The sequence below is a fragment of the Scomber japonicus genome, chromosome 15 (assembly GCF_027409825.1).
Source record: "Scomber japonicus isolate fScoJap1 chromosome 15, fScoJap1.pri, whole genome shotgun sequence".
Classification (NCBI taxonomy): domain Eukaryota; kingdom Metazoa; phylum Chordata; class Actinopteri; order Scombriformes; family Scombridae; genus Scomber; species Scomber japonicus.
The window spans coordinates 24,052,132-24,063,030 of NC_070592.1; the positions used below are offsets into that span (position 1 = coordinate 24,052,132).

The following is a 10,899-nucleotide window of genomic DNA, read 5'->3' on the forward strand; positions in this document are numbered from 1 at the left end:
AAAAATCAACAAAATGCCAGTAGATAGCAATAAAAATCGAAATGGGATCTTAGGCCTTCTTTTTCTCAGCGAAAGATCATATAGCAGTAAAATCCCAATAATCCCCCCAAAAACCCCAACTCCCACCCACGTCCACCCCGACCCCACTTATTCAGATCAGACCAGGAGGCTACGCTACATAATACTGCCGTTCAATGCCAGAGAGTGTGCACCATACATGAAGAAGAATGTACTTCATCTTATGATATACATAGACATACAGTATATACATGATATACATGTGTGTTGGAGGAGAAACTGAATGAGATACTTCTCAAAAGCATCACATCCTGCAAAAAGAAAAAAAAAACACAAAAAAACCCAGCAACAAACATTCACACCAGCTCCCTGGAAATCCGAGATATTCGTAAACATTAGCAGATGCCTCTGTCGACTGATCACTAAACGTATGCGTCCCTTCATTTTTTCCAAAATATAAAAAAATGAAATTAAAATGAGAGCGATGACTTTTCTTAATCCTCTTTAAAAATTCCTCCTACATCCTCGCACAAACACACACACACACAGACACAAAAAAATCAATATGATATGAAAGACGAAGAATCATCATGCATTGTTTGAGTGACTGTTTCAATAGCAACAGAGAGGGTGAGGAAGAAGCAGTCGCGGCAGGGGGTTGTGGGGGAGGGGGGTTGCGGGGGGTGGAGGGGTGTGTGTGTGTTCAGAACTGGGAGGCCGAGCTTGGGTCGCACTGCAGTAGCCGAACGATGGAGGGGTCGCTTTTGGCACCTTTGATAAACTCCTCCAGGGATAATTTGCCTGCAGGGTAGACAGAAAGAGAAAAAACAAGAAAAGAAGCTATTACTTCAATGAACAGTACGTTAAGTGTTCTTCCCTTGTTACAGTAATGGGATTTTTTTTCAGTGATGAGTAGTGTAAAGGATTACAATTGGAAATGTAGTTATTATTATGACTGTATAATTTTAATAACACTTTGTTACTTCAACATTTTACATGTCTGCATGTTTACTGGTGTGGGTGTCTGCTAGTCTCTACCAAAGAGGAGACATTTGGTAGAAATGTTCCTGTCTACTTAGTTTAATAGAGTAACTCACTGGTAAGCCTACTTTAAGAATCACCTGGTTTGTTAGATGGTGTAAACCCTGAATCTTCATTATGAGTTAAGGAATTCTTAAGTGTTGCTACATTTAGCTACTTAAGCTAGCTGTTGGTCAGTAAATATACAATACAGTTACAATTCAAAATGAAGGCTGACTGCTTTACTGAACATCTTAGTACAGTAATGATGGATTTAGTTACTGGATATGAAAGAAAGCTAATCAGATAGACATTTATTCAGGATAAACAATTTACATATTTGATATATTTATATAAAATGAATAGGCAACATTCACATGTTAAGATCCACTCTGGATGTGTGTTTTAAGACACATAGAAATGCTGTACTTTGGATAGCAATTACTGTCTGATATCGGGTTTTTTTCTAAAAATAAAAAATAAAAAAAATAAAATAACCTCATTAGAAATTCTTCTTAAAATGACCTCCTTCACCATATGCTGGTTACAAGAAGTCTCCTACTTCACTGTAAAGTAACTCAGTGTGTGTGCAGTGGAAGCTTATAATGTGTGTGTGTGTGTGTGTGTGAGATGAGTGAACTGTTTGATCTGACACAGGAATAAACAACATAACAACACTACCATATTCTTTTCAATACAACATGAACACATTTAAAAGATTATCTTCTATGAACTGTCATATTCATTGTGCATTCTTCATCATTTCAGCCCCTCTTCCTCTCCACAACATATTGATCACTCCATTTTGCCATTTCCTCCCCTCACCATCATTATTGAGGTCCATTTGTCTGAAGATCTTATCTGTCCTCTTCTCCGGCGTGGATTCATCCTCTGGCATCTTCATCACAGATGACACCATCTTGTAGATTGCCTGAAACACAGAGTGTGAGAAAAGAGAAACAAGGAGAGAGACAGGGTGGGTGTTTGGGCGGGGGTAGGGGTGGGGAGGAAAGAAAGACAAGTGAATTCAAGCCAGCAGGGACCCATTAAGTAGACTCTGCTGGAGAGAGCTAAAACACAACTGAACCGAAAAATAAAGTCAGTGTAGCTTTCAACATGCTGATAAACAGGCTTTCTAAAGTCCACATGATTCACTCACATTTGTTACTCCCCGATGCTAAGAGCTGCTCCCTGGGCAGCTGTCCCGCAAATACCCACGCAGGGTCTGTACGGTTGTAGCAGGCCAAACTGCCATACTGTACCACAGTGACAGAGCTTGCATGTGCCAGCAGGGTAGGAGGGGGGGGGGGGCTTACGAGCAGAGCTTACTGTATTGATCTGATACATCTTTATCTGTTGACGGATACGACCAGCTGTTGTCCCCCTGACAGCATTAAACTAACCCCTGAGCACGGAGAAGCTCAGAGTATCATCCGGCCTCAGGCACAGATCTACAATTAGGTGCCCATTAAATCTCCTCCATTGGGAAACTAGTGTGTTAAACAGTGTAGATCAGTGTCACTGCAGCACCCTCAGATGGGAAATATGAAATAAACCCTCTGTGTTTTCTGGTACATCAGAGAGGCTTTAAAATGTTATCTCTCTGACTATAAACTCAAGTGTTCATATTTTCCTTCATAAAAGGGTGATGACCAGATGTATAGGAAATAAAGACCTCCCACATTAGCTGGATCTTTAGATCCAGCTTTTTACTTCCTATAACACCATACATTGTCCTTGTTTCTGTTGTGTGCAGATTACACAAACTGAGATACAACATGCTCATTTTTGAAATTTCAAGAGAGCCAGGATAGGTGTTCCCCATGCAACCACTCTAGACTAATTACTCGGTCCAGGTCCTTGTCATGGATTTATTAGGAAAACTGGATACAACGTCGAAACCTCCCGGCAAAAAACAATTCCAGCTGTAAAGAAATGTCATGGCTAAAAACTTTTCTCATGATTGTGTGCAGGATGACCTGTAAATTGTAATTCCACAATTTGGCCACAATGTCACCCGGCGCTGTTCCTGTTGGCTCGGTTCCAGTGAGCTTGAGCTCAGTCATCTCTTCTAACTTCCAGAAAGAAAGTGAACAAGCAGATTTCCTAAAGGGTTGAATTATTTTGTTAAATATTTAGGAAACTTCCGCCATGAAGACAATGTCGAAAGTTGTAAAAATTAGTAGGCTAAGTGAACCTATAAGGAGTGCTGGACCAATTGCACTGTCCGAGTCATGACAGTTAAAAAGAATTCAAAAAAATCTTCTTCCTTCTTCTGGTGCCTACATTACCCACAAGGCAACATAACCGACAACAGTTCCACGGGATATTCAGGTTTGTTATGCAAGTACCAGCTAATGTAGCCTTAAGCAGATACAAGGAGCTACTAACCTAACTTCTGTCTAACTCCACTGTCCCCAATTTCTTCCTTTTTTTTATTTTCAAACTTGTAGTTTTCATCCCCAGTTGATGCTGACTCAAGCGACATCACTAGAGGCAATTTACCAGACTCTGCACGACTCCCTTTGGATCCACAAAAGGCTTTATACTACTTTTTTCACATTTGCAGAAGTACTCCCAAAGACTTGTAAACAGACTTTGATGTGTAAAAATCGTGTGAATGTATAAAAGATATTTTTGTCAAAGAACACATCTAATTTAAATATCTAGCAGGATATCTTATTGTTTCAGTGCAACCTTGTCTTACACCTTTGTTTTAGGCAAATATAAGAACACAAAACATGGTAACATATGAATTTACAGATCATTTTAATTATGTCATAGATTTCTCTCTCAGGTTAAATGTCTATATCTACTAATCAGGTTGTGGGGAGTGAAGATGGTCTGTGTGATAATTTGGTTTAAAACAAATCTGCCTTTCTCTATCATGACAATCTCTCTCTCTCTCTCTCTCTCTCTCTCTCTCTCTCTCTCTCTCTCTCCCTCTCTCTCTCAGTGTACAATGACACAATGGGCCCCTCCTCTCATCCAGTGGTGCGTAACCTCAATGAGCTTGAGTATAATCCCAGTATTCTGCACACTCAGGGATAAACTCTGGTTAAATTTAACTCGCTAATCCATGAGAACCCAGAAGCGCACACAACACAGACAGACACACTGAACGTACTACCAGATCCCCAGCCCAATATTTAGCCATATGAGCGTCTATATTTTCTCCTCTTGAAAAGTGAAAGGATTACAAGCAGCACTAATGTAGTACTGTACTTAACAGTGTCCATACCAACTGTTGCCAATATTAAGTATGTCTATTAAAGTCTGTATACACTAGTGCTCAAGGCTCTCTGTATGCAGTTAATCAAATGTATCAAGTGACATCATTGAAGTGAGCAATTATATGCACTATCTCTGTCTATGCAGAAGTCTACTGTATATGAAATGTACAATGTAGTTGTTGGTTACTGGGATATTTTAAGATGTAATAACAAAGAGATTTGTGACATTACTTTGGGGTTCTCTGTCATCATTCACATGAGTCATGATCAGTCCCCATATGACTAATCTTTTGGGTTGCTCAACAACAGAAGGTCTGCATTACAGACTGGAGTTTGAAAGATGTGAGTAATTACCAGGAAAACAGAGTCTGACAAAAAGACTGACTGTTTCCGGCACCACCATGGTGAAATGTTTGTCTACTGATGGATTGGTACAAAATTTTGCACAGACACTCATTGTCCCAGGCAATAAATCCTGATTATTTTGGTGATCCCCTGACTTTTCTTGTGGCACCACAATGAGGGTAACATTTGTGGTTTTAAATTAGACATCTTGACAACTAACAAATAGTAACTGCGGTGATCCATTAACATTGCATCTGGCCCCAACTTTCCTAAATGTTTCCATTAAGGAAAGTTTCCATTGCTGTTCCAATGTGAGATAGTTGGTATGGAGTAATTTACAGCACTATCTCTATTATTTTTGAAATTAAAACATTTTAATCTATATTTCTGCATCCATTGTTTCCAAACAAACTTCAGTCCCCAGTGTCTCTTGCTCACCTGTACAATCTCCAGCATCTCGTCACGACTGATGTACCCGTTTCCATCCAGGTCATACATGCTGAAGGCCCATTTCAGCTTCTGCTCCAGCTTGCCCCGCGATGTAACGCTCAAGGCGATAATGAACTCCCGGAAGTCTATCGTCCCGTCACCGTTGGTGTCAAAAGTTCGGAAGACGTGCTCAGCGAACTTGGAGGCATCACCGTAGGGGAAGAAATTGGCATAGATCTTCTTGAACTCCTCCACATTCAGGGTTCCACTGGGGCAATCCTTCAAGAAACCCTAAAGAAGAGAAAAAAGATGACATTAAATAAGACAAGAGTGGGAACAAGTACTTCTCACTTTCTCTTTCGGTCTCCAGGACAATATGATACATCTCTATGATACATTTTTAAATTCGTAGACATCCTTTTATAATTGACCCAAATCAAAGCTTTTTTAAAGTACTTTAGAACAACCAGGAATCAGACGCCTGTAATTAAAGTAGATGTTTAAATTATGTAACACTTTATTCTGGACAGAATGATGGTGTACAGATTGGCTGGACTTGCCACAGACCAGCCCTGTAACCCTGACTGTCTGTTACCGACTGACTGACTGACTGATGAAGTTACACCACTGGTCGGTCAGCCCAGTGTTGGAGTATCCCCACTGGCTGTTATGCTTTAAAAATGAATGGGTGCAAAGAGTTTCAATTACGTGCTAAGGGGGTGATACAAAGAGACGCAAAAGATCCATTTTACCAGTTTGCATGGCGGCTAACAGCTAGTTAGCATAACTAGCATAATTAGTATATCTGTGCTGTGTTAGCCGATAGATTGTATAAAAATAAGGTGTATCCACAGTGTTTCAGGTTTAACAGCACCGTGCTGGTCAGGTGACTGATGTTTTTATAAAGCAGATATAAAGTCACACAGCTGACCGACAGTTAGCCTAGCATGCACATCCTACGTAAACATATAGTCTCATCCATAAGTTTGTCACAACTGTGTTCATACCCTTTTTTATAACTCAAACCTTGTTTAGCCATGTCAGTGATATGCTACATCACTACACTTTAAGAACAAATATTACTGGGATCAATATTTTATTTATTTATTTAATTGACAGAACATTTAATCTTGAATTTACATGACAGAAGCTACCACTGAATATCCCTGTAAAAATTGGCCACAATTATGCACATTAACAATACTTTCCAGCCATTTACTAGGTTTTGACCTAGTCTGGTGGAAAAGAAGCTTTGTCTTGGATGGTTGAAAGCAGTTCTATCTACTTTCCAGCGAGTCACATTTGATAAAGCAGCATTGTGTTTGAGGAGAAAAGGGAGGTAAAAGTCGTGTCAGTCTTGGTCTTTGTTCGACAGAAATAAAGCTCTTTTTTTACAAAGGCCTTTAAGATAGAACCAGCGAGGTGACCAAGTCATTGTTCTGAGTTGAAGGCTGGAATTACTTTTTGATCACCATATCAAATATTCTCATAAGTGAAGGTGGAGAGTGAGCATGGCCCTGCCCCTAATAGCATTTCATCGCCAGTGTCTGACATTTGCTGTGAGAGAGCGTCACAACTTTTAGTAAGGCTTGCCGACTCAAAGAAACAGATTTCTCGGTGATAAATCCACCAAAAAAAGACAAGCTGGAGAAATTCACAGAGGTCGCATTCAGTGCAATATAATATGCAGTTTTTATGACAGCATCCAGGAGCTGTTAATCTGCTGAGAGTGAACACCATCATGACCAATGTCAGTGTGAGGGGACCCGGGGTCATGGAGGCTTAAGTCACAGGTCAGGAAGGTGGCAGTTTAACATGAATAGCTCATATTCAGGACAGCTCACACAGCTGTTCCATAGGTCTAATCCACACATAAAGCCATATAGCCATTACACAAACACACATTCACGCACACAAGATGAGATAATTCCTACGGTAAGGTCACTGTGGCACTTCATCATGCCCAGATCTAATCTGGTCTCCCCAGTGGATTAACAGACTGATGGTGGATGGTGCTTGGCCTTGGAAGGAGGCAAATAGTCAGATTGCAGGCTGCTGTCAGTGTTACTCATTACTGTTTAAACATGACTGCAGTAGAGGGAGGTTTTCTGAAAGATTCATTTTCGTATAGCAGCTCCAAAATGTAACTTCAGTTGTTCTAATTCTATTGTGCGTGTACTGAGTGTTATTTATCCTTGTTTGACAGTGACTGAAGTGTTGAACTACCTCTGATAGGTGTAACAACAGTAGCATTCTGTACTGGTGACACAGTGATAACACACCTTGACATTATCCTCAAAGCATCAGTTTGCTGTCCTGTGAATGATCAGTGGAGCAGAGCAGAACAGATTTTCACTTTGATACGATCAGAGTATTGGGATTTCTTCTTCCGATATTTCTTAAATAAACCCGAGCAGTGCAGGAATATAATGACAGTTCAATTAAACATTTTAGAGGTGTAAGGTGTAATTAAAGTTTTGAAATAACTCAAATTTAATAAGATACTTTCAGAAGATGAGGAAGAAATGCACCATTTAATTTCAGTGTATGTAGGGGTGTAATAATTATTCAGATCCTAGATTTTGTGACTCAACTAAAAGTAGTAATGAGAGCCTGACCGATATTGGAATTTTGGGGCTGATTCCAGTACTGATATTAGGGAATGAAAAAAAAATTACTTGTACAGAATATATAGATTTTTTTGTAATGATCCCTCAAATGTTATGAAGGTATGATATGTTACAGTTTAACAACAAACTTTATTATATACAATTCCATTGCACTAAAACAGTTAACCTCTCTGGGGATTTAATCATTAGAATTAGCTATGAATTTATAAAAAAACATGCGGAGCAAACCAAAAAAAGAGATATATACAAGTGATATAGTGATTGATATACTGACTGGCTGTAGTAGTAATGTAACAGTATTCTGTCACAATGAAAAGTCCTGTGTTTAGAATTGTATTTGAAGCTATTTTGGTCACTTGAGACTAACTACATCTCAGTCATAAATAACTGTAATTAGTTTCTTTCTCTTTTGTTTGTGTTTGGCAGAAACAAGCTGTGAACACAGAAGTTTATCTTACAACATTTTTATGTTGAAGCTGGTCAATTTTAACTAATTTACTTCTTGTTATTAATAAATGTATTTGAAAAGTTACTGAAATAAACATTGTTGAATGAATGTAATGAAGTAAGTAGTACAATATTTCCATCTGAAGTATTGGAGTATAACAAGGTAATATAAAAGGGGATAGAAGTAAAGTATACTGCTTGATCCTTTTCCATCTCTGAATTTGTAGTACAAGTGGTTTGTACTATAATTTCAAACAAAGTCTGTTTGCAGTGTGTCTATCTACCTTGTACCACTCCTGCAACTCGTGGTCGGAAAACTCTGTATTCTCCCGAAGGTCCTGCAGCATCTCTGGCCGCAACTTGCTGTTCTGTTTCCCCATGGCAACGGGACAGGGCTCTGGGTTTCCTTGACAACAACAGTGACTATAGCACTAGCCAGGCCGCTTTTCACACCTGTCAATCAGAGACAAAGAAACAGGTCAGCCACAATTAAAAAGAACAGGTTTCTTACATCTTTTCTTAAATCAAGTTCAAGCATTATAAACAAAAAAAGGTTGTTTAGTGAGATCATTCAAGCTGTACTCCAAGCACTTTACAAACCTTGAAAGTACCACATTAAAATTCAAGCATTTTAAAGGATTTCCAGCACTCTTATGAACCCTGAGAGAAGAGGACAAAGCCTGCAAACACCAGCACTTGACTGGAGTCACATAGCAACAGATAAAACAAATGGAGTGTAGAAATCAAGTAAGACTAGCGCAGCTGTCAGCCACAGTTGGTAGTACAAGAAAAAGCACTTTCAAACCAAGATGGTTAACTAGAGGGTACCACTACCAGGCAGCTGCAATAGACAACAATTCAGTTTGTGCAAATCTAATCACAAAGCAAGCAACGGATAAGTAACATAAAGCAGTTCCCTGTAAGACATTGACAAATTGAGTAGGATTTTGACCAGCTGCACTGTCTTTCTGCATTTTTTTTCTCCAACAAAATAAAAGCGAGCCATGTCACAGTACTGTATCCCAATCCCCTTCACACGGGATGTTATGCAACACAGCAAGTCTTTAAACTGCTGCATCACATTCGCAAAACATTAAATAATCCCGAACGCACCCCTGTGACGTCTAGCCCACTGATCACATTTATGGGTTTATCTGGCCAGCTGTGTGTTTGTGTGTCAAATCAGCTGTGTGGTTTGTGTGTGTCTACGTGTCTGTGTTTGTTCAGATCTCCTAATCTAAATCTCAGCTCGACTTTCATACAGTAACAAAACACAGTTTCAGTGATGCAACCATGTAGTGCACCCATCACTATGAAACAGAGTCCCTTAAGTTTTTACTTTAAAATCCAATTCATTTACCTACTATTAATGATGTAAATAGGGTGTTTCTGATGGGATTTTAAGACTATATTTAATGGACTATAATGTACTCTGTATTTGAATTTTCTGACATGGCGTCCTTTAAAATTAAGGTCCTCTAAAGGTACAAATTAAGCGCTTGTAATGTAATATACTGACTCAACTTTTAACTTTGTATGAGAAAGAATGTATCTCTTTTTTCTTCCAAAATTACATACTCACTTTAATCTGTAGATGTATTATTTTGCAATTTTACCCATTATTTAATATATTATAATATCCCAGTACTGTTTTGAATACAATTCCCTTAAAATATCATAATTTCCACCTCAAAAAAAACTTTGTTTAATGATTAAGGTGTTTGGTGTGTTTTCAAGTGTACATTCAGGATAAATGAATACTATTCATAGTACAGAGAAACGTGGTGAAATCATTTATTAATTAATATAACACTGTTACCACTGATACAACACTGTTATCGCTGATATGACACTGTTAATATTCTGTGTATAAAATAATACAACAAACCTGTGCTTGTTAGTTTTTCTACAGTTTACCAGGCTGCTAATTAGCTGGTGTTCAGCTATCAAAGTGGTTGCTTGTTTATGTGTGTGTGTAAGCAGTGATATAAATTACAGTATCACCAGGGCTTGAACACATCCGATGCGACTTGGCCGACCTCCCCGACCTCCAGCCTCTCCTCAGTCACGCTGGGTAATTACACCAACAACTTTGTGTGTGTGTGTGTGTGTGTCTGAGAAAGAAGCACAGGCCTGTTTGTGTTCGTTACAGATTTGAGAAAATCATACAGTATGTGTAATGCATATGAGACTGACGGTGTGGGTGTTGCAGGTCTTTATCTCTGCCTGGCAAAGCAAAACCCACACGCCCGATTGTCTCTTTACTCTAATACAATTAGACTCATATTAAGTCCTTCATCCTGAAGGCATTAGAGCGAATGCTTGTACACTGACAGCAATGTTTGCAGCCAATTCCCAGGCTACTGAAGGGAGGACTGTAGCCATCAATTATAATTTCCTCCTCTCTGTTTGGAGACTAGTTAATGATGCACACTGTGACCTGGTATAAAAAAAATGTAGACCTAGACTGTGTCCAGGTATGATTTGCTGAACTGCAGTGTTGTTAAAATGCTCAACTTTTCACATCTTCCCATAAAAACACACCAAAAGAACATTTCAGTGCCTTTCTCTATATTTCTGTCCTATTAAATTGACATCACACATTTCATTTAATCTGTTCCTTATCTGATTTGTTTCCTTTGTTCTCTAGTGTCTACATGTAAAATGGGGACATATTAGTATGAGGTTGAAGTGATTACATTCTGTCCTTTTTTACTGGACCATGCAGCACAGGTCAGTCAGTCCTTAGTCCAATACACAATATAAAGACAAAAGCA

At 38.9% G+C, this 10,899-nt stretch overlaps 1 protein-coding gene across 1 annotated transcript; it reads right to left on the reverse strand.

The window, feature by feature from the left end:
* Positions 1-721: 721 nt before the first annotated feature.
* On the reverse strand, positions 722-8,502 carry LOC128373811 (hippocalcin-like protein 1). The gene is made up of 4 exons (XM_053334010.1): positions 8,407-8,502; positions 5,055-5,336; positions 1,864-1,969; positions 722-819 (listed from the first exon to the last, which is right to left on the reverse strand). Exons 1-4 carry the CDS (start codon positions 8,500-8,502, stop codon positions 722-724), a joined length of 582 nt encoding a protein of 193 aa, XP_053189985.1.
* Between the last annotated feature and the right edge of the window lie 2,397 nt (positions 8,503-10,899).